The following is a 22,349-nucleotide window of genomic DNA, read 5'->3' as shown; positions in this document are numbered from 1 at the left end:
TCTCCATAACTCCAACTTCTTATTTAGGTCTTCCCTTGACTCTCCCATAAGGACGATATCATCAAAAAGCATGCACCATGGCACAGGCTCTTGGATGTGCTCTGTGAGTACTTCTAAGACTAATGTAAAAAGGTATGGACTTAAGGATGATCCCTGGTGTAATCCTATACCAATAGGAAATTCCTCCGTCACACCACCTTGAGTCTTCACACTAGTTGTGGCCCCATCATACATGTCTTTAATTGCCCGAATATATGCGATCCTTACTCTCCTCTTTTCTAAAACCTTCCATAAGACCTCCATTGGTACCCTATCATACGCTTTTTTCAAATCAATAAACACTATATGTAGATCCCTTTTATTACTACGATACCTCTCCATCATCCTTCTTAATAGGTATATCGCTTCAGTGGTAGATCTTCCTAGCATAAATCCAAATTGGTTCTCTGTTACTTGTGTCTCTTTTCTCAACCTCCATTCTATCACCCTTTCCCATAACTTCATAGTATGACTCATAAGCTTAATCCCTCTATAGTTTCCGCAACTTTGTATATCCCCCTTATTCTTGTAGATAGGTACTAAGGTGCTCTTTCTCCACTCATTAGGCATCTTCTTTGACCTTAAAATCTCATTAAAAAGCTTGGTTAACCAGTTGATGCCTTTTTCTCCAAGACCCTTCCAAACCTCAATCGGGATATTATCAGGTCCTACTGCCCTGCCATTTTTCATCTGCTTTAGAGCCTCTTTTACCTCGAAGTCTCGAATCCTTCGATAGTAGTCAAAGTTTTGATCTTCTTCCCTTGTGCATAATCGACCAAGGCTCGGAAGAGTCTTCTGTCCCTCATTAAATAACTCGTAGAAGTAGATCTTCCACCTTTCATTAATCTTTTCCTCTTGAGTCAACACCTCTCCATCCTTATCCTTTATGCACTTAACCTGATCCAAATCTCTCGTTCTTCTTTCCCGGCTCTTTGCGATTCTATATATACCTTTTTCTCCTTCTTTTGTACCCAAAGACTGGTAGAGACCCTCATATGCTCTTGTTTTTGCTTCACTTACAACCACTTTTGTCTCTTTCTTAGCCGCCTTATATTTTTCCCAGTTATCTGCATTACGGCATAAAGACCACTCTTTAAAGCATTCCCTTTTTATCTTTATCTTTTCTTGTATACTCGCATTCCACTACCAGGACTCATTGTCTCTTGGTCCTATTCCTTTAGATTCACCAAAACTTTCTTTTGCTGTTCTTCTAATAACTTCTGCCATCTCCCTCCATATCTCTTCCGCGCTTTCATTTCCATCCCACTTTGCCTCTTTTCCTACCCGTCTTAGGAAGCTTCTTTGTTCCTTACCTTTCATCTGCCACCACCTCGTCCTTGGGTTCTTCGTATGATGTCTTTTCTTCAACTTTTGCTCAACGTGAAAATCCATGACGAGCACCCTATGTTGTGTTGTCAAACTCTCTCCCGGGATAATTTTACAGTTAATGCAAAATTTTCGGTCGACTCTCCTCAACAAGAAGAAGTCGATTTGAGAACTTGTCATGCCACTCTTATAGGTTATAAGATGTTCGTCTCTCTTTTTAAAACATGTATTTGTGATGAGAAGATCAAAGGTTGAGAAAAAGTCCAAAATAGTTTTACCCTCGGCATTGATCACCCTGAAACCATGGCCTCCGTGAATACTCCCATATCCAGTCACTTCTCTCCCAACATGGCCATTTAAATCTCCTCCTAAGAAAATCTTATCTCCCAAAGGTATGCCTTGAACCAAACTCTCTAGATCCTCCCAAAACCTTATCTTGTGTTGTTCGTCCGAACCCATTTGCGGTGCATAGGCGCTAATCACATGGAAAGCACCTCCCTCCACCACAAGTTTGATAGAGATGATCTGATCTCCCACCCTCTTGACATCCACTACGTCCTTTTTCCACTGCTTATCCACAATTATTCCAACCCCATTCATATTCTTCATCTTTCATGTATACCAAAGTTTGAAACCAGAAGTATCCAACTCCCTAACCTTTGCACCAACCCATTTCGTTTCTTGTAGGCATAATGTTAATCTTCCTCCTTGTCATGGTGTCCACCACCTCCATGGGCTTTCCTGTTAGAGTGCCTATGTTCCATGTCCCAAATCTCAACCTTCTGTCGCTTCGACCTTTACCTTTTACTTTGTGAACTAGCTTATTTACCCTCGTCCGTTCATGAAAACGTGAGAACCCTTGCTCATTTAACACTACATCTGGATACCGATGCAGCGGCTCTTGCTTTGACACCGTACTCGAGCCATACGGCGCGTTGCTTCCGGGCAACGACCTAGCTTTAGCGCAATAATGTCTTTGATTCATGTCATGGGGGTTCGGCTATATTTTTATGTTGGTTGCCGAAGACCTAACACAACCCTCCTTCTTTATCCGAGTTTGGGACCGGCTATGTACCGTAAATGTAACATAGGCAGAATTTATTTATAGACAAATTATAATAGTTAATTTTAATAACTAATTTTAGTGTGTAAATAACATTGTTGTAGTTAAACTATTTTATTAGTAATATATATTTAAAAATTAAATTTACTTATAGTGATAATATAAAAATTTTACATAAATATTTAATTATCAATGTTACATGTACACGCGTTTTTATAACTAAAGTCTAATTAAATTGGCCCAAGTCCAACTAAAAAAATAATTGCGCACATATGTCATTATTTCTTCTTTTCTGCACTTTTGCACTACAAAAAAATTGTTATAGAGTATAAAAATTTATTGATATAATACAAAATTTTTTTATATATTATACATATAAATTATAATTTAGTATTTATATAATCAAATGATAGTTAAAATTATTAAAAATTGATAGCGCTTTAGACTCGGAGTTCATTATTTCTATAACTCAAAGGAATGATATCTCCTCGTTCTTTATCTCTTTTAGTTTACTTGTACTCTATGTCCATATGGGATAGACCTACTCTTATTCTATACAACTTATTATAAATCAGCACTAAGTTACCATAATTATTGAGTACTCTATAATACCAAGTACATTTCTTTTCTGGCTAAAGTACTTCTGGTGGATTTGGAGAAGCAAGAATCATGACTTATTTAATATAGATGATTCTTGAAGTGTTAGTAAAATGGTGAGTTTGATTCGTAATTCAGTAAGGGATTTTCACACTATTTTTGTTATGCATCAATCTTTATCTCCTCTCTCGTTTTGTTTGTATTGGATTCCACCTCCACTTCATTCTGTTAAATTGAATTGTGATGCTAGTTATTTTGCTCCTTTTGACTATGCTGGTTTTGGTTGTATCATTCGCAATCCTGATGGATGTTAGTTGAAATGTTCCACTAGAAAAGTCGAAGTATGCAGTATTCTTTTTGCTGAATTGTATGCAATTTTGAGAGGTTTATTTCTTGTTTGGGAGAGTGAATTTCGTGAGGTTATTTATGAAACAGACTGTTTAGAAGCTCTTTTTTTGGTAAACCAAAGAATGCTTGGTAAAGATATTCCGGAATGAAATTTGGCAAAGCATATACAGGAGGTTATGAATTGGGATTGGAGAGTTTCTATTCCTTTAATTCAGAGGAATGCACATAGTGCAGATTGTATGGCTAAAGCAGCTGCTTCGGGCGCGGACATTCACTCGAATTGGAGCCAACCATGGAATGAGCTTCAACATCTAATAGATTTAGATATGAATTTAGCTAATTAATTTGCCTTTGTCTCTATTTTTTTTCTTTTTTATTTAGTCACAAAAAAATATAATTTTTTAAGAAAAGTGAAAACTAACCTACATGTTTCCCAGCCACATCACATGCATGCACTATGATTTGTCCATTTACAATGTCCCTCAACAAAACTTGGTAATGATAATACACTTTGAATTCATTTATGACACATCAGTCTCCAAAACCATAACATTATTATTGATGAAGAAGAAATTAAATAAAGGCAAAGATAAATACAAGAATGGAAAAGCAAAGATTCAACCATTTGCGGTAGTGCAAATGGAACTATAAAGGCAGCAAAAAGCAGATATTTCAGTTGTTTTTGTTTGTCTTCTACTTCATCATTATATATAATCCATTGCAAATTCAGTTGAGCCTTCCAGGTGGATTCAAGCATTACCCAGAAAAATCAATCATGTCTATATATAATCTAATTGAAGATAAAATAGAGGAAAAAAAATAGGACATTATGATATGGCCTAATTAAGGTTTCCTTCAACAATGTTACTCCTTGTGTGGAAGGATAGCTCATATGAAATTATGGAAACTTAGCCTATTATTGTAATAATACAGCCTATATATGAGATAAAAATGGACTACTCCCTCGATTTATTAGACTTTTATTTAGTGTGTTTATAATTTTATAAGGATAATACACAATTTTTATCCATTGACCTCACTTCTAACGATAAATTAGGCCTATAATATTCAAATCATGTACCGACCACGTTATAAATTAATAAGGCTATTACTAGATAAATAAATTAAAACAATAAAGTTGGATAACTAAGTCTTTTTTTAAATTAAGTCTAATTAAATATTGTTGGTATATACTATATATACGGACTTCTTTAACGACGTTCTTTTATTCAAAAAATAAAGTATAGAAATTTTAATGTACAATATTAAAATTTTGGTGTTATTGTACAAAAAAATTTAGTATCTAATACAAATTTTTAAAATATTATATATTTATAATATTGACACTTAATCAACAAAATATACATAGTATATAAATTTTGGTATACAATACAGAAATTTTGGTGAATAATACAGAAATTGTGTTTAGTACATAAATTTTTAAAAAATCACATATTTAAAATATTGATTCACCCAACTAAAAAATATATTTGCAGCAAAACTTTATGTGCTATGTGTGAAAATTCTCATACTATATCAGATAAATTTATGCTACATGCAAAAAATTTTGTACTATATCAATAAGTTTTTCAACACAAAAATGAACAGTAAACAGTAAAATTTTGCAATGACTTTTACCGGTGGTTTTACCATTGGATTTTGTGGTGGTTAGCGTGGTAGTTTTTTCAAACTATTAGATTTACTGTCAAATTGAACAATTCATCAAAAAATTCGACGGTAACAGATGACGTGTATTCAAATTAAAATGACATACTTTTTACCGTTGAATTTTGCGTCGAAAAAATTTGCCTAGTAACACATTCTCGAAACTTTTATTTGCTAAAAAATTGTGGAATAACAAAGAAATGTGCACTAGAATGGTTAAGATTTTATATTTGCTTGAATGTTTGTTTGTTTAATATATGCTTGCAATTGATTAAACTGTAAAAACTAAAAAAACTTTTTAGTGTAAGTCTCTAAACTAAGAAAAATTTCTGCTGAGTTAAAACTGTTTAAAGACATGTTAGATTTGTAAAAATTGAAAACTTAAATTTGATAGAGGTTGCTAATTATAGTCGAAACTCTGCTAAATTTTCTAAAAAAAATTAAAAACCATGTATTGGTTGTTTGTTTTATATGTTTGCAATTGTTTAAACTGTGAAAACGAAAAAAGATTTTTGGTGGAGGTCTCTGAATAAAGAAGAAACTCTCACGAATTTTCGTTAAAATTTTTAAAGACATGGTTATCTTGTAAAAGTTGAAAATTACATTTGGTGGAAGTCACTAATTATAGCCAAAATTCTGCTGAAATTTCAAAAAAACTTAATAATTAAGTTGTATTGTTGGTTGAATTCTAAGTTGTTTGTGGTAAAATGATTCTTACCATCGTTTGTATATGTACAATAGGGATAATAGACAACAGAAAAGAATAAAACATGTGTTCTTTAAGGGGTTGATCAATTTGTTGCATATGTGTTCAAAATCATATAGCTCTCAAAGATCATCTAGGTGTCCATGCTATAAGTATCGGTTGATTAAGTGGCTAAGAATTTTGGATATAACCCTGCACCTTAATCATAATAGGTTCAAGAATAGGTATTGGGTGTGGACTGAATACGGAGAAGTTGATGAGTAGGAAATCAATCAATTTGCACCTATTGCCAATAATACTGAAGGTCGGTCAAAGAGGGTTAAGTTGGTTAGAGAAAAAAATATGGAAGACATAAATTAGAAGTAGAGTAACCGTGAGAGATACAATAAGATGGTCTTTGATGTAGTTGGGGTTCAAACTACAAAAAATGTCAAGGAAGAGCCTAACTCAGATGCGCTAGATTTTATCACCTTTAGGGCTCTCTTCACCTCGGTGATCAACCCTGCAGGACGTAAATTTGTATTAGCAGGTTCATAGTCTGACTCAAAACCTGCAGGATCATGGCCATTAGCGGTCACTAATTTCATTTAGTTGAAGAGAGATACAACGAACTCCTTGCATATATATATGACAGAGATTAAGGGTGTTCGAGATGAGGAGACAAAATCTTTAAAGCAGGAATTCAGATAAAAATTGGAGTAGATAGAGTGCATGTGACAGCAGATAGCTAGCACAGACACCGACACTCACAAGTCACAAAGTCGCCAAATCAGCACCGGCAGCAAAATTATCAAGAAAAAGATGGGACGACGATTATAAAAAATGGGTTTTTTTTTGTGTAGTTTGACGTTAATATCATTTTTTTTAATTGATGAGATTACTTTATTATATTTTTAGCGGTTATTATTTCGAATTATATTATAATTTTTTATTTTAATGTTAGTTATCATAAGATTATTTAGTTTTTATTAGGTTATAGTTACGATAATTATAGTTAAAAAATATTAAATAAAAATTAGTTTTTATAAAAATAACATTATCATAAAATTTTGCGTGAAATAAATTTGACCATATTATTTAGTTTTTTAATTTATTTTATTAAATAATATTATTCCAACGCTAATTAGAGCGCCAAAAAATTAAAATGACGCTAAAACTATAGTCAGAATTTTTTCGACAATAATCACAAATAAAAATATTCATTCTAAAAGTAATTATTATTATAAAATTCTAACAGCAATTAAAATCAATTTTGGCAAATAGTTATATAGACATTTATATTGTTAGATTCATTCTGACAGTAATATTATTATCATCAAATTTTTTAAGAATTTTACCGGTAAATTTGATGATTTTAAACGTTTTTTGCACTGTGATCTCCAATAATTTTTTGTGCTGCAGAAGTAAGTATAAAGAAATAAAAACCAATAATGTATAAGGTATATTTTTTTATTAGATTTGTGAGAATTTGATTAAACTTAGTTAAAAAAATTATTTGTACATGTATTTATCACTAAGAATTAAAATAAGTTAATTAATTAAATGCGTAATTCTCATTTTAATTAGATTTGATTTGGTAATTTTTTTTAAAGAGGTATTTGTATTTAAAAGGGAGTTTTTTAAAGTTTGTTTATCAAAATTAAATATTACCTTATATAATAATAAATATTTAAAATTACTTTCATTAATTATTAAAAACTGTTTTATCAAACACGATTATAGTACTTGGACTTATTAAAAGTTATCTTTAATTTAATTTTACTAAACACAAGTACCGTAGCTTTTTAAAAATTATCTTTTAAAATGGAAAAAGTTTGGTAACAAAAAATTTTCAGCTATAATTAGCCAAAAGTTTCTATAATTTACTTCATTTATATCACTTAATAACAATTTTATTTTTTATCTTACTCTCTTATCATTCCACTTATCATATTCTTATCAATTCTACTTATTAATGATATTAAGTATAATATCATATTCCTTATTATTAGACATTTTTTGTAATCAATACTTAATATTCCCTTTATAATTAATTTTTATTTAAGAATATATTAAATAATAATAATAAGAAGAATGGACGCTAATGATAATATACATTAATTGAGTTAATTACACTTGATTCTTTATTTTCCTTAAGGCATTTAATATCAATGAATGGAGAAACGAAAAAATCATTAACTTTTTGTTTCCGTTAAGGCATTTACTTGCACTTGATTCTTTGTAATATATACCTTACATTAATTTAATTATGATCATTCAAAAATCATGACTATAATACCATTACAAGCAGGATAGTGTATAAATCAAGAAATTTTACAAGAAGTCGCGTTTATTGTTGCAAATAGTATGGCATTCGAATTCGACCTTAATATGGTACCTATGATAGAAGGTGCTGATGAAGAATTTGAATAACAGACGGACTCACCCGACGAGGTTGTTATCAGTCAACCAATTCTCGAGAATATGAAAAACCACACTAGTTTTGATGAGGTATGGTAATAAACTGATTTATTTTTTTGTGCTTTTATGTGCTTTTATAATTATATTGTATACTAACTAAGTTCATATACATAACATTCATACGTACATATACATAACATCCATAATTACATACAACTAACATCTAAAATTAAATTCATATTTATTAGATATTACATCCATATACATATTATTTTTTTAGTGAGTTAAACCTCAGAGTGGTCCCTGAACTTGCACTCGACCCTCAAGTGGTCCTTAAGCTTGCAGTGGCCTCAATATTATTCCCGAATTTAACACAAGTGTTTCACGGTTGTCCCTGAAGCATTTTCCGGTGACAGAAAGATGACTTGGATTGACGGATGCCACGCTAGAAGCCAGGCTGGACTCCCAAAATGACGTCATTTTTAATTTGGCGCCCAAATTGCATTGAAACGTCGTCGGTTAGTGTTTGTAGAAGGGATTTAACATGTAGTGACTACTTCTCTCTCAAGCCAACACGGTCTCTTCCTCTTCTCCTTATTTTCTTCAATGGCGTCAGTTTGAGAGGGATTTTCGCTGCCCTTCTCTCTCAACGAAATCAAGTATATTGTGATTATCTCGTCTCTATCGCACACGTAGTGGTCTGACGGAAAGCACTTTGATTGTTAGAGATAACCAAAATAGAAAGGATAAACAAAATAGCTACCATCTACTCCTCTGTTTTTGTTGATCATGACTTTTTGTACATTGTTAAGTCGTTATATATTTATTCGCTCATCGTTTTTTTATATGATTTTTCTGAAAATTTTTGTTAGGATTTTCTCCGTATGTTGTTGTTGCTTTTTTTTTTGTTATTGTTTTTTGCTGTAATGATGGTAGCTATGGTTGTAATGTGCTGAAAATAGAAGAATGTAGGTTGCTTATGTATGCAGTTTATGTGTGTTCATGGATGGTTAGGGTCTGGGGTTATTGTGCTTTCCTGGTTGATGGCAATTTTGATGATCATTTGTTATTTTTTTCAGATGGGTCTCAAAACTATTGTGTGTCACCATGGGGGATCCTTTGTGAGGAGTGAAGACGGTGTCGTGTCATACACCAGGAACCATATTTCAGAGATTCCGAAGATTGACCCTGATAGGCTAGATGTCTTTTTCATCAGGAATTACTACAAAGAACTTGGGTATGATAAGGCGGAACACTGTTGGTGGCTGGTTCCAAACAGACCCTTAGAGACTGGCCTAAGGGAACTTAATTCTGATGCTGAGCTCCTGGAGATGTGCTTCCTTGCTGAAAGCAACCATGGAGAGGTGCATGTGTACTATGAATATACGGTATCTATTCCAACGTACTTGGAAGAACCACCATTCAGAAAGGACAAGGAGGAGGTGGTGGTTGAAGTCCCTACCCAACCAGTTTTGCTGAGAACAAGACCAAGCTCCAGGGCCATTCCTCCAGACCCAGTTCCAACCCCATGTATCAAACGTCCGAGTACTATTGAACCCACCCAGGAGGCAACCTCTATGAAAACTATCCCTGCCCCACCCAACCAAGACATGAACCATACTGAAGTACCAGCTGCAACCACCAAATCAACCCCAACCTCCAAATCCACCATTCTGACCCCAATTTCTATGGCTGCTACCCCTGCCCCACCCAACCAAGACATGGGTCATACTCAAGAACCAGCTGCAACCAAAAAATCAACACCAATTTCTAAAAGTACTTCAACACTGGTGCCTAAGCCAAAACAGGGTAAGATTTTTCAACCGAAAGTGCTCTCAAAGAATGGGATAGAGAAAAAAGGTGCTGCTTTGAAAAAAACTAGAAAGAAAGGCGAATCAAGAACAACACTGAATATGAGATATATAACCAGGGGTCTAGCCAAAGGTCATTTGGCGAGGCAAACAACTAAGGGTAAGGAAAAGCAAGCTGATACGGTTGTGTTATCAGACTCTTCGGACAGTTATGAAAGTGCGGAGGATAGTGCTTACAAGCCTGGAGCTGAGGAAAGTTTGAGTGATGAAGAGGTCACCAATACAATACTGCAAGATAAAAGGAAAGAGGTAAACAGGAAGCATCCTAAAAAAGTTAAACTCAGTAAATTGTGGAAGGAGATACTAGAACCTGATGATGGATTAGTACATGAGGATGATTCCGGTGATGAATTCTTTTTTGGACAATCGGGAAACCATAGTCCTGATATTGGGGGTTATGATGCTCATGATGAATATCATGATGAGTCAGATGGGGCAGATTCTTGGCATTCCGAAGAAATGAAGACACCCCCCAACTCAGAGGATGAATTTGCTGAAGTTCAGGATGACGACGCATTTCCTGTTTTTAGAGAAGGAATAAGGTTCGAGGAACTTCGATTAGAGGTAGGGATGAAATTCAACACGAAGATGGATTTTAAGGAGACTGTGAGGGAGTATTGCATCCATGAAGGTAGGAGAGTTAGATTCAAGAAAAATGATAAAATAAGATGCAGGGCTTTATGTAAGGTTGAGGACTGTCCATGGGTTATCTATGCCTCTAAGGATAGTGAGAGTGTTTGCTGGGAAGTTAAAACCTTCAATGATGATCATACCTGCCCAAGGGAGACAAAAAATAGATTAGCTAATAGAGGGTGGTTAGCTAGCAAGTTGGTCAAGAAGCTTAGGAAATTTCCGAATCTGAAGCACTCTGAAGCTTTAACATACTTTAAAAGTAAATGTGACTTGGAGTTAAATAAATCTTCGCTGACAAGAGCACTCGGAGATGCAAGGCACATTGTGTATGGTGATACTGCTGCACAATATGGGATGGTGAGAGATTATGGTAAGACTCTCCTGAGGTGCAACCCTGGTTCTACTGTGCGCATCACAACAATTCCTCATCCCAACCAATCAAAAGAGCCCACTTTTGACAAGATGTACATTTGTCTCGATGGATGCATGAAGGGGTTTAAGGCGGGATGCAGACCTCTAATAGGGCTTGATGGAGCATTCCTGAAAACCAGATTTGGTGGACAAATATTGGCAGCCATTGGACAAGACGCCAATAATCACATTTATGTTATTGTATATGCCATTGTACCAGTAGAGAACACATATAATTGGAGGTGGTTCCTTGAGCTGTTGCATGATGATCTAGGGAGCTACACCCAAAATGGATGCTTTTTCATTTCGGACATGCAAAAGGTAACGATGAATTTGTTATACACTAGTTATTGTAATTTAGAAATGGTTGAACTATTTAGGTTGATGTATTTTTTGTTGCCATGTTTTGCTTTCATGATTCTGTTTCAATATGCACTGGTTTGTTTCAGACATTGTTGCTGTCATGTTTTGCTTTCATGATTCTGTTTCAATATGCCTGTATTAATAGAATGGGATAGGAGTAGAACTTACTATCTCGTCGGGACGAGTTTACTGTCACTTATGTATGTGTAGGGACTAATTTTATAACACTTATGTACATGTAGGGACTAAGTTTATGTCACTTATGTAAGTTGAGGGACCATGTTGGGTCCCGATATTGTAAGTTAATAATTTTTGTGGTTTCCTGTAGGGACTAATCACAGCTGTCCAGGAGGTCTTTCCTAATGTCCACCACAGATTTTGTGTATGGCACTTGTGGAGAAACTTCAATAAGCAGTGGAAAGACAACGAACTCAGAGGATTACTGTGGAAGTGTGCAAGATCTACCACTCAAGAGGGATTCGTTGAGGGGATGATGAAAATTCAGAGAGCTAAGAAGGAAGCCTGAGAGTACCTTGCCAAATGGCGAAGAGATGCATGGAGTCGGGCCTTCTTCCCTACCCAACCAAAATGTGACAACATCTGTAACAATGCTTGCGAAGTATTCAATGTAAGAATCAAGGAAGCAAAGGCTAAACCAATTATCACACTACTCGAGGAAGTTAGAATGTATATCATGAGGACGATAGCCCGAAACAAAATAAAATTCAAGAAGCATGTTGGGCTACTACCCCCTGTTCAACGTAGCCGATTGGAAAAGATCAGGAATGCTTCAAAGCATTGGGTGCCAATGTGGTCCGGAGATGCGGACTATGAACAATTCAAGGTACATGGGTGGCCAACAAACATGGTAGTGAACTTCGGAAAGGGAATATGCACCTGTGGACTTTGGCAACTAAGTGGTATTACTTTAATTGTCACTACCCTTCCAATAATTATTCTGATATTGTAATTGTTTTTCTTAATTTATTGTGGATTGCATACCAGAATTGAAATTGGTTACTTAGTAACTTGGATGCATTTTATTGATTTGAAACAGGGATGTCCTGTGTCCATGCTTGTGCTACAATGGCTAGGGCAGGCAGGCAGGCAGCCCGAAGACTTCTGTCATAGATGGTTGACAATGGATGCATACAATGACACCTATGCATTCCATATCAATCATATTCCTGGCTAGAAACTATGGGAGAAGTCACTTTACAACAGACCACAAGCACCCAAATTTAAGAAGATGCCAGAGGCACCCAAGAAGAAAAGAAGAAAGGGAGTTGATGAAGGCCCGGTTGGAGGCAAGAAGCAGAAGATCACCAAGATGAAGAGGGTATATAAAGAGGGTTCATGCCATCATTGTGGTGGCAAGGGTCACGATAAGAGAAATTGTGCTAAAAAGAAGGCTGACGATGAAGCTGCAGCTGTGGCAGCTACTGCAGCTGCTGCTGCTAGTGAAGCTAATATAGGAAATCAGCAACAACCTCTCCCTGCTGCACCTGAAGTCCCAGATGAGGGCAATCCTACTGAGATTGAGGTAGGCATGAGTCAACCAATGGTGTCAGAAAATGAAAATGAAGAATCCCACAAGGTAAATCAGCCACAGACAAGGCCACGAAAGCTCCCTCAAAAAAGAAGACAACCTCCACCACCTGCAATAGCTTCGATTCCTCCAGCAACAACCAGTGCTCCTCCACCAACTGTTTCAAATACTCCTCCACCAGCCACTGTTCCAATTTCAAATACTCCACCTACGACAAGTGCTTGTATCGATCCAATGGTTGGTGCATCAGCAACTACAGCTTCAAAGTTGCGTAACGCCATACGTTTTGTTCCAACTCCGGGGTTCAAACCACCAAGAAAATTCAACAAATGAATATTTTTACTATTTTTCTGTTAGGATATTTTGCTTTTAAACATTGAACTTTATGGTTTCTGAGTTCCATGTGTCAGGGTGTATGTGTTTTGGATTATGATAGTTAAATACTCTATGTTGTCTTTTGATCGTGTCTAGTTTGACACAGACAACTTTGGAAAATAATTAACAATATAGAAATGTTATTGTTGAATGTTTCAAATTTTATTACACTTCCTTAGCTACTTAAAATAGAATTACACAAATCTATACATTTCTTCATCATAAGGTACAACAATTACAACTTTTGTTTTACACAATATTCAACTGGAAATCACTGCTTTCATACTACACAAACAACAATTACAATTACTGTAACAACAACTAACAACAAACAAAATGCTAGTTTTAGAGTCCTAACTTCAGACTCCAAGCTTCCAAGTTTTCAAGCAAATTTTATTCTCCACTCCTCCATTTCAAAGCCAAAATTATCTCTGTCATTTTCTTCTTCTTCATCAGCAACTTTGTCAGCCCACATAAAGAGACCACACCACCTCTTGCCAACACTCTGCAACCACATTTCATGCCCATGGAGAAGAAATGTTACAAATTTAATAAGCAACGACGCTAGGTATATTCATTAACAAAAATCACTTACATTGTAGTTAGGACAACCATAAAATGGTCTCCCTGGATTCGCCTCTGTTCTTGACCACTTCAGGACGGGTCGACTACCACACCCACACTTATCTGGAACTCGTTCGTGACTACTTCTAGTGGTTTTCCTCCCACAGCTTCTCTCTGATCGTCGGTTACTGAAACTACTAACATGGTTAATGCCTCCACCCATCATGACCCACTCAAATCAAGCTCAACGGTGCCAAGGAAGACGAAGGAGAGCAGAGAAGAAGAAACAGTTTGCTTTCTCGTAATAAATTGGGAATTAGGGTTATAAATGATTTCAGGGACTAAATTGAGTTAAATAAAGATAACTGCCACATCAGATAACTGTTACCTCTCCAACGTGGCCCCTCTCCATACACGTCAGCGCGCCGTTAAGAAATATTCTCCGGAAAATACTTTAGGGACGACCGTGAAACACTTGTGTTAAATTCGGGGATAATATTGAGGCCAGTGCAAGCTTAAGGACCACTTTGAGGGTCGAGTGTAAGTTCAGGGACCACTTTGAGGTTTAACTCTTTTTTAGTTATTGCATATGTAAATATAAAGTTAATACAGATATTTTTTTAATTTTATCATAATTGAATTTAAAAAATATCAAATTCTTAAATTAATTTATTCAATTGATAAATTTAATTTACACATAACCTCTATAAATTCATACACATAACATCCATAATTTCATATTAATAACATCTATAATTTGTATTCATAATATTTATAATTTTATACCTATAATGTTTATAATTAATAAATTTTTATAATTAATATTATCAAATTTTAAACTATACGTCTTATTGTATTTTTCAAATGATCTCATATGTGCACTAATAGGTCATGATTTTAATTATTTTAATATTTTTATTTAATATTCATATGTATGCTTATTTATTGATTTTAATATCACAAGTTAATAACTTTTTTTTAAAAAATTATTTTTTAATTTTTGTTTATATTTTATATTTTATATTTTATTTTTGAATAGTCTATATGTAAAATATAATTTGTACAGTAGAAGTTGTTAAAACTTTTTAATTTAATTTCCATATTTTTTGCAGAGAATTATTGTATTTTAATGGATAATAATGTGATTGAGAGATGTTAGGGATTTGATTTGAAAGAAATTAAAATTAATTTTGAAAAGAACATTAATGACTCCAAACATGTAGCAAAATAGTAGGTGATAAAGAAGATAAGTGATAAAGAAGTGTGTGTCACTTGCTTATCAAAAGAATAAAATTTTTTATGTAATATTCTTATATTGTAATTATTTTTTGGATACCTAACATCACTCTTAAAAAATAGCTTTCATAACCTATTTTCAAAAAATAAAAACTTTACCAAATCAAATCTTAATCACTTTCAAAAGACAAGTCAGCATTTTGTAGTAGTTAATAAGCCAGTAGCCTTCTGATGTATATGTATCTCACGTAAAAAAGACTAATAATAATATCCATTTAATTAATAATTATGTTACACTAATATAAAAAACATGTCATTTAATTAATCCTATGTATAAGGATTTTGCTATATATATATACTAAAATCAGTTATTAAAATATAAAATATATATTAAAATATAAATATATATTAAAAATAAATTAAATTATATATAATATATAAAAATATATTGATAGTTAATTTTAATAACTAATTTTAATATATAAATAATATTTTTGTATGTATAAAATATATATTAAAACCTAAAAGATAAAATATACACTAAATATAAATTAAATAATACATATAATATTTATATATAAATATATTATGGCTGAATTAGTAACCGATTTTATTGTGTGTACAATAATGCCAATAAGTCAATAACTAAGCAATCGAATTGGGCTTCCATTTTTTATTGATAAAAAATTATTATTAGTTCAATGCCAATTACACTGCTTTATATAGGGGAAAAAATAAAAAAAAATACAGTAAGGGCATAGTACAAACTGCACATTGGTTGATTCTGAGAATCTTTAACAGTGTTTATTAATTTGAGTCTAATAACTAGCTATGGCCTTATTATTAGTTACTTCACATTTTTTGTCGATAACGTAACAATAATATATGAAAAATTATTACAGCAACATCATATATATACGTTTTGGTCTAGATGGATATATGCATTGAGATAGATAATTAAGAGTACCCATTTATCTTTTTAATTATTCTTATAACTTTTAAATGAATAAAATTTTAAATACATAAATATGTGCACCGTGGAACACATGCTTGATGCTTTGATTATTCTACTTTCAATACTAGTCTCATCTTTTATTTATCTTTCTTTCTCATTTCCATTTTTACATAATACTTTATTAATTTACGAAATCCAAAATGAATATTTTTTTTGAAGATATTATTATAAATAAAAGGCAAGGGTTTGAGTGTAAATTAAAGTCCTAAGAAATAAAGAAAGCATCTAAGAATTATGCACGAAAGGTTGTGATTACCCGCTCCACAATAATCATAATAATCCCCACCACATATCACATGGAACAGAATAAAGAATATATAATTTTATTAATTATCTCTTAGCTTTCTACACACCCTTTTGCAATTGGTAGGTAATGCTATAATAATAAAGCATTTGATCCAAAATAATTAGAGAGTTATCTTCTTTTTCTTTTACATAGTATAATAATGTAATCAAAGAAAAGAAACTAGAAAGTTAAAAAGACTAAGAAAGATCATCTAATATACATTTGTTAGGGAAAATATAGCTTTCTATTTCCTTAAATTCAATGTTCGAAGTAGAAGATTTGCAAATAAAAAAAAAAAGCTTTAATTTAACATATTTGTCAATTCATAGTGTGTTATATAAAGGAAGCATAATCATTCTGTCTTCCACTCTTGTCTACCCTCTAGAATGATAACATAGGTGTGTTTTAATTAAACCATAGGCTTTGTTCTAATTTATATGTTATCTTGATCTTTTTTATGTCACAAGTCACAACAGTACTGTTGCCATAAAGCCCACACTTTCGACAATGAATTGAAGCCAATTACTTCTAATTCACCATCACTACTTATTAATGGATTACCACAATGTTAGGGCGACAAAAAATATTTTGGCACTGCATATAAATAGGACCTAGTTGTAAAATTGCACATTCAAGTGTCTTAACCATACCTAATTAAATTAATTACAACAACAACTAAGGAACATTGAACATGCATGTGAAACTCCATTAATTGCTTTGTCCTTTGTTGACAACAGAATGATAAATATATATTCTATGGCTACCCTTGCTCATAGTCATGTTCAGCATTTACGAATGAACATATATATACAACAGTGTTGATGATTGAAGCACCCTATTTTCCTTTAAAAAATAGTGATAATGATTAGCATTATATTCCAAGACAAAAACATTTCCCGAGTTAAATAATGAAGATGAAGATTAATATAGAAAAGGACATTGTACATCAACAATATTACTAATGCTGAATATACAACATAATTGTATGTACTATGTAGCAAATAAAATATGAGAAAAGCATCTAACATATAGGTAAATCTAAATTTCATAAATAATGAGTTTAATAATATATTATTCTACGTGAGTGCAACACACATGGCAGATCATATAATTGAAAGAACACATTATTTTCTGATTTGATTATATGAATTAGAAACAGTGATGAAGATATAGGTGAATTATGCCCTATTTAATAACATAGCAGGGAAGAACATAGTTTGTTGTTACAAAATTTGGACGGATATAAACATTTTTCACTTTTTATCTTCATTATTCTTTCAAAGCATGCATATTTTGTTTTAGCATCTCTTGTATCTCCGCTGTCTTATAAAAAGACAATAATTAAATACTACCTAAAATAAGATATTGCCATATCAAACATGGTGACAATAGGTTCCAACATGAAGCAAGAACATATAATTATATACGGTGCACATTCACGTTCTCCTTAGAATAGGGGGTGCCCCATGTGATAACCATATGATCAATTCATTTTTGTCATTTTGTTTGGCACTACATACTACAAATAAAGAATAGTAGTATATATCATATTAATCTTTGATTATCTATGTCTCACACGTGTGACCCTCTCATTTCTATCCTTTCTCATCTCTTCTGCAATATAATCAAGCTGCCTCCTTCCTTTCATGCAACCATGGGTCTTATTGAACTTCATATGATTATATTTGTAGCTAAGGACACACTAGTTTCATGTATGAAAAATGTTAGTTTTTAATATTTTTTATTTTTTTATATTTAAATTAGTCAATTTTTCACATTTTATGCTAAGAATATTGACTTCTTAATATTTTTTTAGAATTTAATTTTAATATATTATTAATATAAAATATTTTATACTATTATCTAATTATTATGTATATAATTAATATAAAAGAGTTATATATTTTATTAGGTAGCATTATGTAATTAGATGCGTATGTATTAAAATTAACTTTTTTTTTTCTTATGCATTATAATCCATCAGGTTTCAATGATAATTGGTCAACTAAGATATGGATATATTGCTCTTAAAAGTAAAAAATTATTAAATACCGTACCAAAAATATACTAAAATTATAGAAATACATAATAAAATAAAATAATTAATACCGTTTAAAAGTGATGAAAAATATTGTCTTTTTATAAAACCGTTAGTTAAGAATTATTAAATAATTTAATATGTTGATATGAAGTTGTATCAAAAATTAGAGAGAATTAGAGATAATTAGAAAAAAGAGAATGAGTAATTCTTAAAATTAGGGTTAAAAGAGAGAAAATAGAATTTTTAATTACATCATATTTAGTTCACATTATTACATCGTACTCCTATTTATAATATAATTTTTTAATTGGACTAACTTAATACTAACCCTATCATATATTTAACTAAATAGTTACAGTATAAATATACTAAAATTAATTACTAAAATCAGCTATTAATATAAAATATATATTAAAATATAAATACACATTGAAGATAAATTAAATTACATATATATTTATATACAAATATATTATTAATTAATTTTAGTGTATAAATAATATTTTTATTAATTAAATTATTATCTAACAACTTTTAACTATCAACTTAGTATAAAAATAATTACATAAGTATTCATCTTAAAAAATACCAAATGTATAAAACCTCTATATAATTTCTTTTCATATTTGAATTAAGTCAATCGTATGGTATCTATTACTTACTTGGTGTTTAATTTACTTTTTATAATAAATTTTAAATATTTAAAAATTATTTATTTTTATATTTTAAATTAAATATTAAATTTTAATTTTTTAAATAAATTAAAAATCACTTTTTAAACACTATAACAACCCTACCTCTTGAATTATTATCACCAATCGATCTTTTAACTTTTTTTTCTACATTACGCCTAACATTTTTCCATGGATATAAAAACCAAATCTGAACAATGAAATGATATGCACCTCTTCCCACTCCCACTCAGGTCACTCTCTCCTCAAACACAAACAACATAACATAACATGACGTGTCCAGCCTCGCCGGAGCTCGATCTCGACAACCTCAAAGCACTCAAAATTCTAGGCAGAGGCGCCATGGGCACCGTCTTCCTCGTCCAACACACAACCACCGCCACCTATCTTGCTCTCAAGGTGGTCGACAAGTCCTCTGTCGACGCAAAGCCAGACTCCGACCGCCGTGCCCGCTGGGAAACCCAAGTGCTGTCCCGCCTCTCCCACCCCTTCCTCCCTTCCCTCCTCGGCACCTTCGAAACAGACCACTTGCTTGGCTGGGGCGTTCCTTACTGCCCTGGCGGCGACCTCAACGTCCTCCGCCACCGCCAAGTGGACAGCGTCTTCTCCCCCGCCGTCATCCGCTTCTACGTGGCCGAGATCCTCTGCGCTCTCGACCACCTCCACTCCATGGGCATCGCCTACCGCGACCTCAAACCTGAAAACGTCCTCATCCAACAAACCGGCCACGTCACCCTAACTGATTTCGACCTCTCACGCAACCTCACTCTTCCAAAACCGAAAACGGTTCTCATAACTGATCCCAAGGCCTCTAACAGAAAACATGACACGTGTCACCACCAGAGCCGAAAAGGACTGAAGAAGCCTAAGTCCGCGCGAGTCAGTCCTGTTAGTCGCCGCAGGCGGAGTTTTTCCGCCGGAGAAAGGTCGAACTCCTTCGTCGGTACGGAGGAGTACGTGGCTCCGGAGGTGGTTCGCGGCGATGGTCACGAGTTCGCCGTCGATTGGTGGGCCCTAGGGGTGCTGACGTACGAGATGCTGTACGGAAGGACGCCGTTTAAGGGGAAGAACAGAAAGGAGACGTTTCGAAACGTGTTGATGAAGAAGCCTGAGTTCATCGGGAAGCAGACGGTGTTGACGGATTTGATCTCGCGGTTGCTGGAGAAGGAACCTTCTAGAAGATTGGGTTCCGTACGTGGAGCCGATGAGATCAAGGACCATGAGTTTTTCAGAGGTCTCAACTGGGACCTCCTGACGGCGGAGGTGGTCATGAGGCCGCCGTTTATTCCATCCAGAGATGATGAAGCCCACTTCACGGAGAAGCTGATTGGTGGCGGTGCCGCTGGCGGAGTGGACGTAAGGGATTACTTCCAGAGGTTGAAGGCTCCGCAGTCGCCTTCTTGCGAGCTTCACCGGAAGAATGTTTCGTGGGGAGAATTCTGATTTCTGAGTGGTGGTGGCGCGTCATAGATAGGGGTAGTTAATAGTTATTCTTTTTTAAATCTGTAAATCTCAAATCTCTGTATATAGAAAATAACGTAACGGGGGAAACGTGAAAAACGGCGTTGCAAAATTATTACTCATATAGTAAGTAGTAACAGTATATAATACAATTTGAGACAACTTGGAAATGTTGTCTTTTCTATGGTATAGGATTAATATCAACGAATCAAATCTTATTATCATGCATGATATGGTTAGTTAACAAGTACAAATTAAACAGTTTGAACTTCACGTATGATCACAAAATAGGTTTGATCTTTATATATAAAGTTGGGTTGTTATTAATATATATAGAATAGAATTTTAAGACAACTGGAAAAAGCATACACTATATATAAAGGACTAAAGGCATCTCTCTTTTCTTCTTCTTTTCAAAGCAGGCATCTCTCTTTTCAGAAGAAAGAATTATTATCAGGATCCACTTATTTTAATTCTAAAAGCATGTGCTCAAGCATGTTCTCTCTAGAAACTTATGAATATGATGTGCAATAATCCCTCTTCTTAAGGTGCTTCTTTCTTTATGTTAAGTTGGTTGATTAACATACTTATCAAAATAATAATGAACATATTATATGGCTACTGGTGTACCATTAAAAATTGAGAAATAGATTTGTAGTATCATTTCAATTCAAGCAGAGAGCCAATTATGGAGAAATCAAGGTTGAGTTCGTGGATTATTATTGTCCTCTCTTATTTATACACGGTTTTTATATATTTTGAGGGGAAAAAAATAATCGGAGGAAACGTGCAGTTATGATAAGAGGACAAATTACTACGAAATTGCGGAAATAGATAATTATTGCAAACCTCGAATAAAATAAAAAAGTGGTACGGTGGTATAGAAAATAAAAAATCTCAATCATTCATTATTTTTTTTTTTTTTTTTTGTCAAAGTGTGGAATTTTCTTTATTTGAATGTATGAATAATATGTGGAGTCTTGGTTGTGTTGCTAACTGCTAAGGTAGTGACAAATGCTATATATAGTGTCACCTTCACTCCTTATCTATTATGCGGAGATTAAGGTCTTCAGTGGAAAATTGAAAGCAATTATATTACGTATATATTAATCACAAATTTCGTCATATTATAAAATAATATATATTAAAAATATATAAATATATAATAATTAACTTTTAATATACACGTAATAATATTTTTGAATTGCAAGAGACAACAACGTGAACGAGTATTCTTTGTGTCGGCCAATTTTATTCTAGCGTTTGATGATATAAGGTGTAATTAATTAGTACATGAAGAAAAATAGACCACTTGTATAAGGATCAATAAGGACCTTCTCTAAAGTAATTAATTGTTTCACGTAGCTGTTTGTCTTCTTCCAATTGATGCCTCAATCAAGCTATAAAGATTTATTGTACGTATTCGGTTGCACAATGGATTTTCACTTTCATTTAGTAGCAATAAGCACATGCATGCTCCTTCATGTGTTTTATTTTGGATTGAATAGCAACAATAATAACAAGACATGCCTCCTGGTGTGGCCCTTAGTGCCTTTATGACATTTCCCTACTCGACCAACGTCGCTTTTAAACCGTGAAGAGTCACCTCTAATTATCTTCATATAAATTTGATAATAATTTAGTTAAATTTATTAAATTATTTATAGTTTTTTATTATAAATTAAACTTTATAAAAAAGACAACTACA

General features: G+C 33.3%; 1 protein-coding gene across 1 annotated transcript; it reads left to right on the top strand.

Moving 5' to 3' along the window:
* Positions 1–18,718: 18,718 nt before the first annotated feature.
* LOC112706638 (serine/threonine-protein kinase UCNL-like) lies at positions 18,719–20,825 on the top strand. Its single transcript, XM_025758045.3, has one exon. The coding sequence runs from the start codon at positions 19,451–19,453 to the stop codon at positions 20,621–20,623; it is 1,173 nt and encodes a 390-aa protein (XP_025613830.1). The 5' UTR covers positions 18,719–19,450; the 3' UTR covers positions 20,624–20,825.
* The last annotated feature ends 1,524 nt before the right edge of the window (positions 20,826–22,349 follow it).

Source organism: Arachis hypogaea, chromosome 8, assembly GCF_003086295.3.
Source record: "Arachis hypogaea cultivar Tifrunner chromosome 8, arahy.Tifrunner.gnm2.J5K5, whole genome shotgun sequence".
Taxonomy (NCBI): Eukaryota; Viridiplantae; Streptophyta; class Magnoliopsida; order Fabales; family Fabaceae; genus Arachis; species Arachis hypogaea.
Note: the sequence above shows the minus strand (reverse complement) of the source record. Positions and strands in the feature narration are given on the sequence as shown.